General features: G+C 34.3%; 1 protein-coding gene across 2 annotated transcripts; it reads right to left on the bottom strand.

Annotated features, from left to right (window-relative positions):
* Positions 1-10,036: 10,036 nt before the first annotated feature.
* On the bottom strand, positions 10,037-18,561 carry LOC142237792 (uncharacterized). Of its 2 annotated transcripts, none has more exons than XM_075309207.1 (4): positions 18,423-18,561; positions 16,226-16,314; positions 16,073-16,171; positions 10,037-10,292 (listed from the first exon to the last, which is right to left on the bottom strand). In XM_075309207.1, exons 1-4 carry the CDS (start codon positions 18,424-18,426, stop codon positions 10,161-10,163), a joined length of 324 nt encoding a protein of 107 aa, XP_075165322.1. In that variant the 5' UTR covers positions 18,427-18,561; the 3' UTR covers positions 10,037-10,160. The 2 variants fall into 2 exon arrangements, with proteins under 2 accessions (XP_075165322.1, XP_075165323.1); XM_075309208.1 differs by having other exon boundaries at positions 16,082-16,171.
* Positions 18,562-20,345: the final 1,784 nt, after the last annotated feature.

Raw genomic sequence — 20,345 nt, 5'->3', positions numbered from 1 at the left:
GTTCTACACTTTTTAGGTGAGTATTAAGTTCGAGTTTAGCGGCTAAAATCTCTAAAGTGAAAACTAAATCAGTAAAAAGGCTTAAAATTATACGTATTTGTTGCAAATTGATGGGGAATAGCCCAAAGCAAATTTTCACAAAGTCTGTATTCCGTAAAATGGATTATTAAAGAAAATTGTTTAATGTCAACCGACATTAAACCAAAAAATCATTTCATTTTTTTCATATGTAATTTTTCATTTCATTAATAATATTTTTTGTTGCCTAGTGTAAATTACATTTTTTCATATATTTCCATTCTTCAACATATCTTTAAATTATTACTTTATTCATTTCATTTTATGTTGATGTTTTTTATTATTATCATTCTTTGATATTAACAAGTATATGGTGTGTATAAAAAAGTGTTATAAACAACAATAACAACACTCAACTTCACGTCAATACCAAAGACAATAAACTTTAGGAAGATAGGAAATTGGCTACTGAGGAGATCAAACCATTTACGGGTTAGTTTCATACTTTTCGTAGTTTGACGTGGCATTAAAATGCAAATAAAAACAAATTAAGTGCACGAAATAAATTTCCATAAAGGGGAAAATGTAATTTTTTTGTTGTTGCCTAAAATTTAACATTGTTTCATTAAGAAAATTAAGTTTTTCATTTAAAAAATAAAAACGAAAAAACAAATAAAAAATTACAAACATGTATGAAACTAACATGGTAAATGCAACATTTGGTATGGCGCAAGCCAATTTCTTATCTTCCTAAAGTTTATTGTCTTTGGTCAATACTTGTCGTATACAAAGACAATAAACTTTAGGAAGATAGGAAATTGGCTACTGAGGAGATCAAACCATTTACCGCGTTAGTTTCATACGCGAATACGACAAGTATTGACATAGCATTAAAATGCAAGTAAAAAGAAATTAAGTGCACGAAAAAAATTTATTTTTTTTTTGTTGCCTAAAATTTAACATTGTTTCATAAAGTAAATTAAGTTTTTTATTTAAAAAACAAAAACGAAAATGAAATAAAACAATTACAAACATGTATGGAACTAACATGGTAAATGCAACATTTGGTATGACGCAAGCCGATTTCCTATCTTCCTTAAGTTCATTGTCTTTGGTCGTATACGCGTTTGGTTCGGTAAACGACAAGTATGGGCCTAGCACGGTACATGTTTGATGTGCTCTACAGCCAATTTCCCATCTTCTTCTCTCTATTATCTTTGTAGAGAGTGAGTGTTGTGGCAGCCCGATTAAGTTTCAGGCTCACTTTTGTTTTTGCAAAGATCATTTCTTCTTTGCTTTGCCCTTGACCAATATAAAGGTCTAGATAATTCTTAAAATGGATTATTAAAGAAAGATAATCGTGAAAAAGTGACGATTTTAGCGGCTAAAGGTGAGTATTAAGTTCGACTTCAGCCGCTAAAATCGTCATTTTTCACGATTATTTTTCTTTAATAATCCATTTTAAGGAATACAACTTTGCTTTGGGCTATTCCCCATAAAGTCATAATGAAATCTGCAACAAATATGTATAATTTTTCTTATCGAGAAAATTGTATCGGAATCTAGAATAAAATAAATAAATAGCTTTGGACCATTCAAATACCCCGGACCTGATGGAATTACTCCGGCGGAGTTACAAGCAGTGACTGAAAGAATTATTCCTTGGTTGACGGAGATATATAGAAGATGTATAAGCTTAACATATATTCCAGAAAAGTGGAGACAAACAAAAGTCGTTTTCATACCTAAAGCAGGAAAAGCCTCTCACTCCAGTGCGAAGGATTTTCGACCAATCAGCTTATCCTCATTCCTACTTAAGACTCTGGAGAGGATGTTAGACATTTATCTTTGAACTAACATCGATTCAATTTTGCTATCGAAGGGCAGGTCTACTGAGACCGCATTGCATGAACTAGTCAGCTTTATTGAAAGCTCACTATCTGTCAATTTATACACAATCGTGGCGTTTCTAGACATCGAAGGGGCATTCAATAACGTCCATCCGAGCTCGATATTAAATGGACTGGCAAGTCTGAATGTTGATCCAAGTATACTTAGGCTGTTAGACGAACTGCTAATGAGGAGGCGTATTTCAGGCACACTAGGACAAGCAAACATACAAAGGTATGTGAACAGAGGCACTCCCCAAGGAGGAGTTCTATCACCTCTTCTTTGGAATGTTGCTATAAACAACCTTCTGGTTTCACTAGAAAAAGAAAGGATAAACGTGGTGGCATACGCAGACGATGTGGCTCTGGCAGTCAGGGGAAAATTCCCTTCCACAATCAGAGATGTTATACAGAGAGCCCTCCGGATGACCGAGAAATGGGCGAAAGGAAATGGTCTTGGAGTAAATCCTGCAAAGACAGAATTAGTCATGTACTGCAAAGATCGCAAAACTCCTACGGTTAAGCCCATATCCTTAGGGGGTATTGAAATTCCCTTTGGTGAGTGTGCAAAATACCTTGGCGTTATTTTGGATAGGAAGCTGAACTTTAAGCTTAATATTGAAGAAAGGGCGAGAAAAGCCACGGTAGCTTTGTACTCGTGCAAAAAGGCAATAGGAAAAACTTGGGGACTAAAACCGAAAATTGTGCATTGGCTATACACGGCAGTAGTTAGACCTATAATGCTATATGGTGTTGTAGTATGGTGGCCGGCACTTCAGCAACCGACAGGTTTAGACAAAGTTCAGCGTATGGCGTGCTTGTGTATCTCAGGCGCATTCACTAAGACAGGAACAGATTCCCTTAATGTTATGATGCATCTATTGTTTTTAGACATTTTGGGCAAACATTCAGCTGCAACTACGGCTGTGCGGTTGCGCGAGCTATCGCTGTGGTCGGAAAAAATGTACGGTCACAGTTCGGTCCTCAAAATAATGCCAGATGTGCCTAACGTAGTGGATTACACTCTGGGGAATCCACTTTTCGACAAAAAGTTTGAAACTCTAATTTCCAAAGTGAGGCGGGGTGTACACAGACCCTGGGAAACACTGTAATGTTTTTCAGGCTGAAATATTAGCAATAAGAGAGGTGGTGAATTGGCTGGGAAGTAATGTTCCAATAAATATTGGCATTAATATATACTCAGACAGTCAACCTGCAATAAAATTCTTGGACTCTGTGTTCCTTAACTCGAAAACGGCCATCGACTGCCGTAAATCTCTAAACGAGATGGATGAGCAGTACAATATTACTCACCTTTAGCCTTTACAACTTTACAAACATGTATTAAACTAATCTGGTAAATGCAACATTTGGTATGACGCAAGCCAATCTCCCATCTTTTCCTCTTTATGGAAATTTATTTCGTGCTCTTAATTTCTTTTTATTTGCATTTTAATGATATGTCAATTCTTGTCGTATACGCGTTTGGTTCGAGTATTAAACTAATGTGGTAAATGGTTTGATGTGCTCAGTAGCCAATCTCCCATCTTCCTCAAATCTATAATCTTTGGCCAGAGGCATACCCAACAGATTCTAGTTCCCCTGGAATATGTAAGGTAGTTCATAACCTTCCTAACTCTTCTCCTTCGCAGTTCCCCGGTATGTTCCTATTAAAGGACTGCACAAGTATGCTTTTTTTATAGAACATCAGCGCTTCGCTAAACAAACCGAACAAATACTTCGTTCGACGGCAGCATGGCTTGAAAACATAAGCACAACAAAAGGCAATCGAAACCAAACCAAGCATAACAAATATCAAATCCATGTTGCATAGAACATGTTGCTACTTGGGCTATAATTGTTTTGCGTGGGTTATGCATGTTCTACAGAACCTCAAGCAGCACAGCACAGTGGGGTGATTTAATTTTGAGAAAAAATATAGAAGCCTTAAGCAGCAATTACTTCAATAATTTTTGTACAATATAGTAACTACGAAGCTTGATTTAGCTTTGCGTATTGTTTTTTTATTTCATATTGTTTTTTGTTTATTTCTAGAGTCGAACTTTTGGGATTGAAAATGAAAATAAATTACATTGACTTTCAATTTTAACATAGAAGATTTTTTTATTTATAGGTTTATTATAATTAAAAAACACAATGAATAAAATTAAAATCAAGCAGAAGCAATTATAGCTACCGGTTTATGTTCATTAGTTATTTCATTTAAAATAAAGGAAAATAAAATACCATTTCATGGTTTCATTTAATAAAACTATCAGTTCTTAAAAATCTGATGTGATATTTTATATATAAACAGGCGGTACTAAGCTTATGTTTCACAAAACCAGAAATAAAAGTGCAAAAATAATATAAACTTAAGAAATTATTTGGAAAATCTAAAATAGCTTGAAAGAAAATGGCATCAGAAAATTAATGGTAAACTTAGTACCGCTTTAATGCAAAAAAAACTTACGTTCGGGGAATCCATGGCTTACAAACTTTCCTTGCACACACACACACAGTTCAATGACTAGTCACCAACTGTCCCACCATTTAATTTTTTGCTTTCAGCTCTGTTCAGGGGCCAAATCACCGCATTCGTCGTCGAGTTCTGTTTCGTATAGAGAAACATTTCGATCGCATTAAATTTTTGGATCACCGCATTCGATCGTAATTTATTTTGTCTACTACTTTTTTTACATTGCTGTAAACATATGGTAATAAGAAATTGAAAGAGAGTAGAATTTCAAAATAATGTTTTGTTATCAAATTATGTTATTTCTGATATTTATATTGTTTTTGTGTGTTAAAATATATGTGTAAAAATATATTATGAATCGAAGTGTTTTTTCCTCGTTTTCGGATTCAGACGATGAGTTTAATAAGGCATTAATAAGGAAAAATATTCGTGACAAAAGCAGTCCTTTAGCATTGCCTGAAGTAGAGTAAGAGTAAATTGTGTTTTTAACATCCATAGATTTAAAAGACGTTTTCATATGTCAAAAGAAGCTTTTAAATATGTTCTTGAAAAAAATAAGTTTTTTTGAAGCGGCTACTGAGCATTCCTTTCTTTGATCCGATTCCCTAAATGCAAGTAATATATTTTCTTAAATGTATTTTGCCAAAATGGAATAATAATTACATTTTCACCAACTTTTTTATTTTTGTTTACCTTTTTTCTGCTCAAAAATCACTACATACTTCGTTTTCGATAGCATGCTACCTATCGTGTTCAACTTCGAGTAGAATAGAGTTGGGTAGTTCGCGAACGAACTAGTTCAATTGAACGGTTCACTGAAATGAGCGAGCTGAACTAGTTCACATCTATTGTTCTTTTCCGTTCACCATGTCAGTTTAGCTAACTAAGCACATTTTATCAGTTTGATCGCTCAGTTATTTTCGCTTTCGTAATAATTGGACAATTTTGTGCCTTTACGCTAATATCGATCTTTTTTGCACATAAGCTGTTCGGGATTATTTTCACATGTGGTTTTTGGGATGAATAAATCAACGCAAGGCTAATAGGTTTCATTTATGATGAACTGGAAGAAAGCAACACCATAAGTTTAAATGAACCGGTCACTGACTGTAAATGAACTAATGAACTAACTGACCGAACTAGTTCGTTGATCGGAAAAGAGCCGAAGTGAGCGATCACTACACTGAACTATAATGCCCAACACTAGAGTAGAAACAATTCGATAACAACTGCGGTGATCCGCGTAAACTACATTACGAAGACGAAGTACTCGATTTCGACTGCGGTGATTTGGCCCCTGATCGAAATTACCAGTTACTTAAACGATTGTGAATTAACACTTAAAAAAATGTATGTATGTAGGTTTCCTGGTAGGATTAACAACATACAATCTTTCTATTCTTTCTGATAACCCAAACGGTCTACTTCTCAAATAAACCCACATTTATAACCCTCGACTTTGTGATTTTTTTTCTACTCCTGGTTTACCTTTGTATGTGATGTCATAATTTCTCATACTCCGAGAAATTATGACAACCAATTGACGTCCATTTTCTCATAGTGTAAAGGGAAACATCCACCTGCTGTCCCCTAAACCGAATAATACAGTTCACAACAACCACAAGCGGAATTGGTGTCCACTTTGTACTCTGCCCAATACCATCGTCGCCAATCCCCCCTTAACCTAGCATTTTTTAAACATCTATTGTAAAAAAAGTACGAATTTTTGAAAATATTTTACGCCAAACGTTTCAGAGCGTTAGAATGCATTAAAAATCATAAAAAAAATTATAAAAATTTTTATTTGGCAAAATATCACAATATTTTTTAATTCACATCCAAAGCACTGAATTCGGATCACACCTTACAAAGTGATGCACATTGAGTGCAACGGCTGTTGAAATGGTGAACATCCGTCCTATGATAAGCCCACGTTAAATTATTCGCTTCTGCGCCAAATTTGCACCACTTCCGGATCCAAATAGAACATTTTCATTACTTTTTTGGCGACACTTTATTTGCTGGGATGTTATAATATATTAACATAGGTGTTACAACCATTTTGTTCTACTAGTTCGTAAACATCGTATGTTTAAACTTAAAAATATTATGTTAGAAACGTTAGTGGATGGACCAAGACGGCATGCAGTGTCTCAGGGCCGCGTACACAGAAAAAAAGTGTCTTGTAAATTTAAGGACCATTTTAACTTCCACATAGTTCAACAAATTTACTGTAATATAGTTCATTTTTCGTAACCACAACGAAAATTAACTTAGCTAAAGGAAAACTTATAAAAATTCAGTAAATGTTTTTTAGTTCACTAACTACGAAATGGGAAGGATTTTTCCTTAAATAAATTTCCAACACAGTAGTTAATGCATCGTTGATTCTATTATAAAAATACATGGGCAATATAAAAATCTTGCTACGAAATGTGGACAATTTACTAAGAAAAAATTTTGTATGGAAAAAAAAAAATTTAGTAAAATTTAACTTAACGACATTACCGATTCGTACGATGGCTACCTACAGATTATTTCCCTTATTATTATATGTTGGAGTGTTTTTACTCACATTGAAAATTTTAGAAAAAGTAGAATAAAAAGTAGTTAATATTATCTTTGACGGGTGTATATAATTTTTTAGAGATTCCTCATAGATTTGGTATATATTTTACCTTAACTTATAGATAGAATTCCAACTAATTGTGACGGCCACCATATAACATATGAAATACATTTCGTACAATTTTACCATTCGTATGATTAATTGTACAACTTGTAAATATATGAAGTATTTCATTGCCTACTGGGGAATTTCTGGCATGTCTCATATTCTTTGCGCAACACGTCGATATTAAGACTGATTCGCCATTTCCCTTTATTAACTGTTGCCATCATCATGATTTGATAGGAAGGTTTCGGTAGAATTACCCTATACCTTACCAGACATCACGTCTAAAAATACCATTGTGTACACATGAGTGCCATCTATTGGTTAGAATGGGCAACGCACATATCATACATGGTTGTATAGAAAGGGGAGTAGCGAATGCAGAGTTGTGATTAAAAAAGAGAGTTGTGGAGACTGACCTTACACAAAGTCGTGAGACAGGCTTAGCACAACTTATTGCAACTCACGCTTGTCATTAGTGAAGTCAAAGTCGAAGTCAGTGCGTTCAAATAAGGTACTCCCACATAGGAGTTGAATTGGCAGTATTGTTGTTAGTGCAAAATAACCTGCAAATTTGAATTTTTAAATCGGCATCGGTATATGGAAATATTATTTTTTTTCGGTAAAGTTGTGGAAATTATAGAATACTCTGGACGGGATTATAGTGTTTTATTTTTTTTAAATATAGATATTATTGCAACATTAATAAGCGGATATATTGGATTTATGTTAACTTTTCGTCATTTTATAAAATACACCTCGGGTAAGAATAAATGAACAATGTGCGCCAGCACAAATGCTACATTTCTTTTTATCTAATTATTATATGTTGCGAATAATAGGATTTGTGTCAAGACTAAAGGAGTTTGGGATTAAGAAACCCTGTGACACAACTGGTTTCGCTAATTAGGAATTCGCCTGTCATCTGGTCTATGGCGTTTTGGGACATATCTACCCTGAAGGCACTCGAAATCCCGAGGTTAATAACCTCTACTACACGGAAACAATGTTAAGTGAGTAGAAATATTCCAACATGCATAAACAATATACATATGAGCAAATACAGTAGAAATCGACCACTCAAAAATTAAAATAATTATAAAAATGTTAAAGAACAACAACAAACAAGAAAGTAAAAGTTTCACAAAAAGTAAAATACAACGTAAATTTTACACAAGCCTTCTTACGTAACCCCAAAATCACGTGGCTGCACTTTTTTTTTCAATTTCTCCATTTTGTAAAAACGTAAAAGAAAAAAAACAAAGAAAACGGAAAATCAGTAAAACTTCAAAATTTTTAAATAACGCGAATGATTCAGTTACATTAAAAAAAAATAAAAGAAAGAATAACTAATAAAAATGCAAAGTATAAAAAAGTATTTTTTTTAAAAAAGAAAAGTTTTTGAAATCTCATTTGATAAAATGAATACTAAAATCAAAAAGGCAAATTTTTGAAATCAATTTGAAAGCTTATATTATTAATTTATGTACAAAAAGCTAAAAAAGGCAAATCATTAAAAAAATATTTGAAATATTATTATTCAGATAAAAATCATTTTTATGAAAGAAAACAAACACAATTATGTAAAAAGCATGCAATTATAAAACTAATTTGAAAAATTATTACTTATAAAAGTTTAAACAAGAAAACAAGAAAAAGCTCATATGAAAAATTGTAATCTATAAAAAAAAGAAAAATAAATTTTGTATTCAAATAATAATAATAACATCCAAATTCATTTTTTTATTCTTTGGTACAAAATTAATTTAATGATATAAAAAGTATAATAAATGTTCCCTAAAAGTGAGTGAAATTTGGATTTTATTGTTATCATTCCATTATTAGTATTTATATTGTTATTTATTTCCATTTGTAAATAATATCTAGTTGTAAGGTTATTTTCAATTTTATTTATACAAAATTTTTAAAACAAAGCCCATTATAATGAAAATGAAACAATACATTAAAATGTGAATCGATTCTTGAAATTAAAAATGTGCTGAGTTTTTAATTAAAGGATTGAGGATGTAGCTGGTTTGTAAGGGAAGTGTCGCGGCAATTTCTTGGGAGATTCTTTATATGAATAATGGGCTGAAAGGATCTCAAGGATGATCTATATAAGGGTCATGTTAAGGGGGGGTAGCTTGACGAACCACGTCCAACAGGTTCGGTAAATCGTTAATAAAACAATTTTCATATCCTGGATTTTATAAAAACGTTTAAAGAATGTCCGTCCGTCCGTTTTTCTGTTATGAAAATTTAAATTTCTACTTGTCTATTGTTGTGAAATTAGGAAGATGAGAAATTATTATCAACACCAGGCACTTCATATTTAAATGGATGGATAATAACGGATCGAAACCCACATTTCCGGCGAGCTACAGCCGCAGCTTAAATTCATAGTGCCACCGTTATCACCACAAATCTTGTCCATCACAATTTGGCGCCCAGCAACGTGGGACAGTAGTATGGTTCTAACTTGCTACGCTGTGCAAGTCTATATCGTTTGAATTCTAAATAAAAAGGTATTAGTCTGTATAGTGCATTCGAACCATTTACTGTCTACTTTAAGGAAGTGGAGTCTTAAATTTTTGCCACTTGGCATGGTTTTCGTAAACCCACTTTCTCCCATGTTTGACTATACTAGATATGTTTGTAAGTCCCGGGAAACAAGTGTCTTTTGTTATACCAGTGTAGCGACATACATTGATAGATATTCATACATGGCTAACTATTTAACTTTTGACTATGTATAACTATTATAGTAAGTCATAATTAAATAATTAATTTTGTTTTGATTATTTGCTACTATATTTTTATACATAGATTGATGGTTAAAGTAGTTAACAATATATGTTTATATGTTTTGTAATTTGTGAAGCCAAATTCTTTAAAATGTTTTTATACAGAAATTATAAAACAGATAACAATCCAATAAAAGAATAATCAAGAGAAAAGTTACAAAAAGTAATACGATTGTAGTTTCTGAAAATTCTAGAAAATGGAACTATTTATTTTAATGATTTAATAAATATAAAATGAATTTGAGAAAAATATGAAAAATTTCTTATATTATTATGGGAAATTAGACAAAACTTATTTACAAAAATATACAAATAAAAAATAATAGAATAATAGAACAAATAAATTTTCCAAATTCATTGTTTTTTTTTCGCCACTTCTCGAGCAGGCAGCTACAAAAACACCTCAATCTGATGAATCCTTGAATTATCTGAAAAAAAAAGAAAACTAATTTTAGAAAATTTTGAAGTTTGTTTTTTTTTTTTTAATTAACCAAATAATTCAAAAACTAAAAACAAAAAAGAAATGAATTGTTAAAATAAAAAAAAAAAAAACAAAAACGTCTGCGAATTCCAAAAGTTGAAAATAGTTGGTTAAGCAAAAATTAAAACAAAATCTTATTGGGCCACTTTTACCGGTATTTTCGATTAACGTGAAACAACGTTTTCTTTTAATTTTCAATTTGAAATTTACGTTAAACTTCGTTACTTTCATTATCAATACAAAGTGAGAATTTTGAGTTATACATAATGAAGCTTAGATCAAAATCGGCCAGTGATACTATGTCGAACATGACGAGAACTACGACAACAAATACAACAACAACTACTGCTACTGTGACTGCAACGACAGCCAATGCAACCACCACTGTTACGACGTTTACTACAACTGCTACTACATCGGCAAATGCTACCACTGGATTAGACATTGATCAAAACTTAACATTGGGTCCTAATAGTTTTTCGTCTACAGGGAGTGATAGTACGTTTCCATCTCCCACGTTCAGTAGCCTTACGGCGATTGGAATTAGAAATGATTTTCAATCACAAAATCGTGAAATGACAAATTCCCAATCAGTACCACAAAATTCAAACGGACTGTCAATTCAGGATTATGTTGCAGCCTCAGTAGGTGCTGCACAGGCAGGTTCGATGAGGGAAATGCAGGAAAGTCTTATGAGATTAATACCAGAAATAGTAAGGGAGACCATAAGGTCTGAACGAGCATTGTCAGTATCGGACAGGAATCAGGCAGATCCAATATCGACGAACAATGTTCCACCACAACAAGTACGAGGACGAAATCAGCAGATTTCGAATGGACCAATAACGCATACTCCTCAACAACAACATAATTTGCCACCGACTAATTTTCCTCAGGGGTCACATAATGCTAGTTACCAAGGGGTTAATAGGACACCACAACAGGGACTAGGGCAAAGTCAACAAATTCGTAATCCGTCGAATACTAACACATTTCAACAACAGCAACATAATTTGCCACCACCTCCCGTTTCTACCAATTTCCGAACTGGTAATAACCAGAACTACCAATTTCCATCTGATAGATTTAGTTATCCACCACCACCGATTTCTAATCACTGTCAGTCGAACCATAACCAGAACTATCAATTTCCAACAAATGGACCTATTTGTCCACCACAGCCTCAACAAAATGTCATTTCATCTTCTGCCTTTGGTTTTGTCCCAAGGACACAAAATACTCTTGATATTGATAAATGGGGCATACAATTTGACGGCAGTAGTAAATCTGTTAGCGTAGAAGATTTTTTGTTTCGTGTGGAAACTATCAGAGCTGATACTGATTGCCCATGGCCAGTCCTTATGAAAGGTTTTCACCGGTTGCTATCTGGAAACGCTTTCGAGTGGTTCTGGAATTTTCGAAGACAAAATCCGAATTGCGACTGGGATAACCTAAGGTATTATTTCAAACGAAAATTCCAGAGATTCGAGAGCGATTTCGAAATACAACGCAGGATCATGGAGAGGAGGCAACATTTTAATGAAAGTGCGGATAATTTTCTTCAGGATATTTTGACACTAAATAATCAGATGAGAGTATCCATCCCAGAAAATGAATTGGTTAAGATTGTCAAAGACAATCTGAAGGATGGACTGGCTCAGCTGATATTTCCAATGAATATTGTCAACATGGACCATCTGTTAGAAGAGTGCAGGCGTGCGGAAAGAAATCTTTCCAAACGAAGCTCTTTTAGGCCACAACAACAACAACAACAACAATTTCGTAGAGTGAATGAATTAGAATATTCTAATGATTTTCACTATGAACAACCACATGATTTCGGTCAAGACCACCAGATTGAAGCATTAAGGCTTGGTAACCAGCCTGTGAAACAGCTTATATGCTGGAATTGTAGGCATTCAGGCCACACGTTTATTGAATGCGAATCCGAGAGGCGCAACCTATTCTGCTACAAATGTGGGTTCGAGAATGTTATTACACCGAACTGCCCAAGATGTACGGGAAAAGAACAGAAGAGCATGATGAGGACGGGGCCATCATGTTCGGATGCCAACCCGCCCCAATAAGTATTTCGGACTGTAACATTTCGTTACACGTTCCACAATCGGATTTTACAATTTACCCAAATGAGTCGTCAAACGAATTTATTAGACCAGCACAAAACAATCTAAACATTATCAAAAGAGATGAGTACAATTCTCAGAGCGTAGATATCACCCCTGAGAATCGGAAACCAAAACTGAAAGTTTTGACTCCATATGAAGATAGACTTTTGAATTACAATCGAGTTAGGGAAGAAATCTTCAAAGATTTCAAAGGGCCTTCGGAAAAAATAATGAAAGCAAGGACGCGATACAACAATAGAAAAAGTGAAAGAGAATTGTTATCCATTTCAAGCTTATGTTCAGATAATGATATAAGACCATATTTAGACGTCTCAATAAACAATGTCCCTATGAGAGGTTTAATGGATAGTGGTGCCAATGTTTCCTGTCTAGGGAAGGATTGTTTGGAAGTCGTTGATGAATTGGGTGTAGAAATTTTTGATTTTAAATCCTTAATTCGAACAGCAGATGGAAGAGGAAAATCTATTGTTGGCAAAGTGAGAGCCAATATAAAATGTAATGATATATCCCATATCATGACATTTTATTTGGTTCCTTCGCTGTCGCAGAAACTTATTTTAGGCTGTGATTTTTGGAACACATTTGGGATCACAATTTCGTTTAAATATCCAAAAATCAATGAATTACATATAACCGAAGGAAATGACCCTAAGATACATGAGCTAAGCTATGAACAACAGATCCAACTGGAAAGTGCAAAGCTGGAGTTCAAATGTTTTACTAAATTTGGTTTGGGGAAAACGCATCTGGAATGCCACATAATAGATACTGGAGACTCTGAGCCAAGAAAAATGAGATATTTTCCCATATCACCGGCTGTTCAGAAGTTGACATACGCCGAAATCGATCGTATGTTGGCTCTAGACGTTATTGAACCAGCTACTAACGCAGCCTGGAACAATAGAGTAACTCTAGTCATCAAACCGAATAAAAACCGGTTATGCTTAGATGCTAGAGAGTTAAATAAGGTGACAAAGAAAGATGCATACCCTCTACCAAATATTGATGGTCTTCTGAGCCGGTTGGGAGAAACTTTTTTCATTTCCGCCATCGACTTAAAGGACGCTTTTTGGCAAATTCCTTTAGAGGAATCGAGTCGGCCAAAAACAGCTTTCACAGTCCAAGGGAGACCACATTACCAGTTCAAAGTAATGACCTTTGGACTGTGAAATGCTGCTCAGCGTATGTGCCGACTCATGGATAAAGTTATCCCATCCGAGCTCAAAGACAGAGTATTTGTGTACTTAGACGACTTGCTGGTAGTGTCATCGAATTTTCAAGACCATGTGGAGATGTTGAAGATTGTGGGTAGACGATTGTCTGACGCCGGCCTTACGATAAACTTAGAGAAATCTAAGTTCTGTTATAAAGAACTTAGATATCTAGGATATATCGTAGGCGACGGAAAATTGAAAACTGATCCCAGCAAGGTTGAAGCGATCACGAACATAAAGCCACCAAAAACTCCTAAAGATGTCCGCAAATTTTTAGGGAGTGTTGGTTGGTATAGGCGGTTTATACCAGATTATTCAACATTGACTGCACCGATAACTGACACGTTGAGGAAGTCGACCAAATTTAATTTCACCCCAGACGCTCAGGAATCGTTTGAATTATTGAAGGAAAGATTAGTTTCAAGTCCTGTTTTACGAAGCCCTGACTTCAGTAAACCATTTTTTGTTCAGTGCGACGCATCAAATGTGGGAGTTGGAGCTGTCTTGTTCCAGAAAGATTCGGAAGGTGAAGAACATCCTATCGAATATTTCTCAAAAAAGCTTAACCCTGCTCAAAAAAATTATTCAACAACGGAAAAAGAGTGTTTAGCAGTGGTTTTAGCTATTGAGAAATTTCGACAGTATATTGAATTGATGGAATTCACAGTCATCACAGACCACTCCAGTCTGCGATGGCTGATGAAACAACAGGATCTCCATGGAAGACTCGCCCGTTGGAGTTTAAAACTTCAGGGTTATCAATTCAATATAATACACAGGAAAGGTTCGAAAAATGTTGTCCCTGACATGCTTTCGCGTCTAGATATGGAGGAGCTCAGTTTTGAGAATAATGTTTTTATAGACTTGAGCTCACCAGAATTCAGTTGCCCTAAGTATGAGGAGTTGAAAGAGACGATAAGACAGAACAAGGAACAATTACCGGATTTGAAAGTTGAGGATGAAATTGTTATGAAGAGGACAAATTTTAACCGTGGCGATATCGTGGATGAGAACGATTGTTGGAGAATCTGGTTACCAGATGCTCTCACTGATAGTGTGATCAAACGTTCTCATGAGGTAAATACATGTCATGGTGGGATAGGAAAGACGATCTACAACGTGAGGGAGTTTTTCTATTGGCCAACATTAACAACCGATGTCAGAGATTTTGTGAAAGATTGTCAGAACTGTAAGGAGAACAAGAATCCAAAGCAAATTCTCAGACCAACCATGGGTCAAGAAGTAAGGACTGAACGTCCATTTCAAAAAATATATGTAGATTTTCTTGGACCATATCCCAGGACACGTAATGGTAACACACATATATTCATTGTCCTAGACCATAGAACAAAGTTTGTTTTACTTAAGGCTATGCCTAAGGCAACTTCTAAAGCCATCATAAAATTTCTAACCGCTGAGGTATTCCATAAGTTTGGAGTTCAGAAACTCTGCATTCCGACAATGGAAAGCAATTTACTTGCGAATCATTCAAGGAACTCTTAAACTTATATGGAATTCATCATATGCGCACCGCCATTCATGCACCTCAATCTAATGCCAGCGAAAGGGTTAACCAAAGCATCCTGAGTAGCATAAGGGCATCATTGGAAAAGGAACAGAACAAATGGGATGAGGATTTGTCACAAATAGAGTGTGCATTGCGGTCGACTATTCATTCTTCGACTGGCGAGACACCCTATTGTGCGCTTTTTGGTTACAATATGGTAACACATGCTCAAGCTTACAAAATTTTGAAAAAATTAGGAGCTTTGTCTGACGGCGAGATCATAGTGTTACCGCAGTCGTCAAAAATGCAAATTATTCAAAAGAGAATATCTAAGAAACTTCATAACGCATATGTAAGAAATGAGAAGTATTATAATAAACGAGCGCGAGAGATTAGATTTAGAGAAGGTCAGGAAGTTTATCGGAAAAACTTTGTACAAAGTAATTTTTCTAAAGGTATCAATGCTAAATTATGTAAACAATGGCTCAAGTGCAGGATCAGAAGACGCATTGGGAAAAACATGTATGAGGTGGAAAACTTGAATGGAAAACTGATAGGTACAGTTCATGCTCAGCACCTAAAAGTCTGATATGCATGTGAATTACTTGCTTAGGTCATAACAGAAATTTTATGTGAATTCTATGTGAAATACAACGGATTGAATGTGTACAAGGCATAGTGGAAATGTGTTATCATATCGATGTATATGATCAACAATAGGAAATGATGGGCGAAAATAAACTTGCGCATAGATGTACCGAAAGAGAAAAAGGCAATCTAATATTCTAACATTTAATGAAGATTTCCAAAATTCACTAGAACTACACCAAATTCACTAAAACTACGAGTGATTACTTACAGTACTTACAACAATAGCATTCCAATGGCTGGGGATTGTCTGTCGTAAATAAATGGTAAATCCTTGTGCTGGTAGCTTGCCATCTATTCCAGTAGTTATCTGTAATGAAGAAGAAGTATATTAATGAAGGTAAAAATAGTAAGCGGTAGATACCAGGATACGATTGATTTTTTTTCGAGATTGTCTCGGAGAGTGAGGTTTTGGGCCTAAAACGGGTTCCAACCAGCCACCAGTCCATGAACCTACATTAAAGGGTTATACAAAGTATTAATTCAGAAGTTTGAAACAATTTAAAGAAAAGTTAGAAAAAACTCGATTTATTTTATTTGATTTTGTGGCAAGACAACGACCAATCACATCAGTTAAATAAATCAAGTTTTAATTAATTGAGTCTTGAAAATTTCCAATTAAAATTCTAATGGTTTCATCATTTTTTTTAATTAGAACATTAATCAATCATAAAAATTAATGGTATAGATTAGTATGTTTAATTGGATCAAATTATTATTTTTTTTTTTCTAATTCTGTGTGATTACTGATTGAAGCAAGATTTTTTTTTCGTGTGGATGGATCTTAATATCCTTGTGCATGGAAAATATACCACAAATGTTTTTTAGTTTTTCCCCGAAAAAAAAAAACTAAATAACCCAATTATCATGAGTTGTATTAAGGTTATTTCTTTAATTGCTGCTGCTAAAAACAGCAGTATATGTCTGCTGTTATATTTTTTGTACTACACAGCCTGATGAACAACAATTTATAAAATATTTTGGTTTTAAATTTGTCCCCAAAGCATATCTAGGAATAAAAAGGAACATTTTTGCTCTGCTATACACTTACAAGCTCCTAAATACGATCACCAAACATTTTGTTTGCTGTTGTATCTCATTTTGATAAATATTCACATTTTTGGTCAAATACTATAGATATTCATCAAATATTTTTTTTAATTATGTTGCTAAGTTGACATTTTTATTTATTTCGACCAAAATAAATCATGATTTAGTGTAATCGAGTTTAAGGGAAATAGCAGGAAATGTTTGCTATTTTAGCATACAGGTACCGCTGTCCCTTTTTCAGCAGACCTTCCTGCTGTCCCTACTAACAAATTTCTTTGGGTGTACGTGAGTTGATGTCTATCTGGTATGGAGAGCTCCTAGTTCAAAAGCAAATTTTGTTAAAAAAATTACTTCTCTAGAAAATCTAATTTCATTTCTATAGGAGTTTTTCTCTGTTTAGTGATACAGGAAATGTCAAATTCCATTTCTATATGTAATTTCTTTTCGAATGATTTTGTCAAAATTTCATTTCTGTACGAAATTATGTCACGTTTCATCTCCCTACGAGATTTTATCGAAATTTAATTTCTATAGGAAGTTTCAGGATTTCATTGTTATAGGAAATTTTGTGAAAGGACCATTTCTATAGAAATTTCACTTCAGTTCTTTGAGAAATTTAATTTCATTTCTATATAATATGGTTTTATCAAAATTTCGTTTCTATAGAAAAATCGATTAATTTTGTTATAGAAGTTGGACATTTGTGGCCTCAGGTTCGGGGCAGTATTCGTTTGCATTCTCAAAATTAAAATCTCATTTAGATAAAGATTTATTTAGTTATCAGCAAATAAGTTTCTCGTTCCTATGCTGAAAGGTAGGATTTTATCTATAGAAAATAGATTTAAAAACAGTAAACGTGAAAACATTCTATTTTTGAGTATTTGTTATTAAATTTATTTTATATTTGTTTCCTATTTTTATTTTTGTTTACTTCTGACAAATTGCAATCTTTCGTAATACAGGAATCGAATAATAAAGTCGTTCATTCAAAACCAACCGACTTCTAAGAAAAATGTTTACTTAAGAAGCAACCAAATTTTAATTTTAAATGAGAAAGAAGAAATAGAATAAAATGAAAAAGAAAACACCATAAGACTCTAAGGGCAAATAACAACACTACAAGGAAACAAAAAATTATATGGTTGAAACCCCTCTATTCTTCTTGAGTGCAGGGTGCTCATCACTTATTTCAATAACACATGCGAAACATTGTCGAAAACGAACAGCTTTCTTTTAGAGGTGCACCATCAATTTTAGTTGTATAGTTATTTGTATTCATAGTCGTGAACGGACAATTCATGGCTTCGATACTAATTGATGACCAGAATTAGGACGATAACTTGCATTTTATACGACCGCATGTAGTATGTTTCGTTGGGCGAAATTGTAAATGGAAGAAAAATAGAATTTGTAATTACAGGATTTTTGGTGTACTGAAGCTTCTGTATGGGTATAGCTCATATGAATACACAGAAGCTCAAGTCCATGCTTATATAGTTATGAATACGTACCCATTTTCCTTCCATACGGGTCGTTCAGAGTGATATAGGCATCATGCAGGGAGAGGTACAGATAGTGGAGATTTACACTCCCCTTGGACAGACGATGTTAGTTGGCTCAATACTGGTATTCTTCTATTGTAGTACTGGTATGGAGTGTTGCCTACTCCCTAAGCTGTAGGTATGTGCTTTCCTCGAATGTAGCCAGCGGGGCCTCTTGCCTTTTGACATTGTTTCTTCCAGGCAGTTGACAGTTAACAATGCCACTGAAAATTTAGTGTATGGGAAGTTACATTTGCCAGTTGGGGGTGAGTTTTTTTTATCCGTCCGTGCAAGATTCTTTGTCAAAGGGAATCTATAGTTTTTGCGCAGGGAAATTGCTTATTATTGTAAGCTAATTATGGATCAATTCAAGTATTGCCTAAAATAGGTATATACAGTGGCGCTTTTAAGAATTTAGGCAAAAGATGTGCTTGCTGATGTGCGCGTCTATATATTGGAATTTCTTCTTTAGTTCTTTTTTTTTTGATTATGTCAGTTAGTGCCGACAATGTATTACCTTACGATACGTTGTGGAAACGCACAGATTACCTAAATGAAGGCGTTCTGGGACAGCGTATGCTGACATTAGGGCTGTTCGCGCATTTTTTTTTTTAGTAGATTACAGGTAGTTGAATATCGACTTTATTCATTTGAATGTTTATGGTAGTTAAAAGAGGAAATTTCTGTTCAAGTGGGAAGATTTATTTGTAGTTTTGCTGAGTAATGGACAAAGCAATAATACTATATTCGAATAACTTGGTGTCCGACTTCGTACTTCCCAAATTTTGTTTCTTCATTGCTTCCGAACACAAAACTTTGGCTTTGTGACGGCCACCATATAACATATGAAATACATTTCGTACAATTTTACCATTCGTATGATTAATTGTACAACTTGTAAATATATGAAGTATTTCATTGCCTACTGGGGAATTTCTGGCATGTCTCATATTCTTTGCGCAACACGTCGATATTAAGACTGATTCGCCATTTCCCTTTATTAACTGTTGCCATCATCATGATTTGATAGGAAGGTTTCGGTAGAATTACCCTATACCTTACCAGACATCACGTCTAAAAATACCATTGTGTACACATGAGTGCCATCTATTGGTTAGAATGGGCAACGCACATATCATACATGGTTGTATAGAAAGGGGAGTAGCGAATGCAGAGTTGTGATTAAAAAAGAGAGTTGTGGAGACTGACCTTACACAAAGTCGTGAGACAGGCTTAGCACAACTTATTGCAACTCACGCTTGTCATTAGTGAAGTCAAAGTCGAAGTCAGTGCGTTCAAATAAGGTACTCCCACATAGGAGTTGAATTGGCAGTATTGTTGTTAGTGCAAAATAACCTGCAAATTTGAATTTTTAAATCGGCATCGGTATATGGAAATATTATTTTTTTCGGTAAAGTTGTGGAAATTATAGAATACTCTGGACGGGATTATAGTGTTTTATTTTTTTTAAATATAGATATTATTGCAACATTAATAAGCGGATATATTGGATTTATGTTAACTTTTCGTCATTTTATAAAATACACCTCGGGTAAGAATAAATGAACAATGTGCGCCAGCACAAATGCTACATTTCTTTTTATCTAATTATTATATGTTGCGAATAATAGGATTTGTGTCAAGACTAAAGGAGTTTGGGATTAAGAAACCCTGTGACACAACTGGTTTCGCTAATTAGGAATTCGCCTGTCATCTGGTCTATGGCGTTTTGGGACATATCTACCCTGAAGGCACTCGAAATCCCGAGGTTAATAACCTCTACTACACGGAAACAATGTTAAGTGAGTAGAAATATTCCAACATGCATAAACAATATACATATGAGCAAATACAGTAGAAATCGACCACTCAAAAATTAAAATAATTATAAAA

Source organism: Haematobia irritans, chromosome 5 (assembly GCF_050003625.1).
Source record: "Haematobia irritans isolate KBUSLIRL chromosome 5, ASM5000362v1, whole genome shotgun sequence".
NCBI classification, from domain to species: domain Eukaryota; kingdom Metazoa; phylum Arthropoda; class Insecta; order Diptera; family Muscidae; genus Haematobia; species Haematobia irritans.
This window is presented reverse-complemented; position numbering and strand designations above follow the sequence as displayed.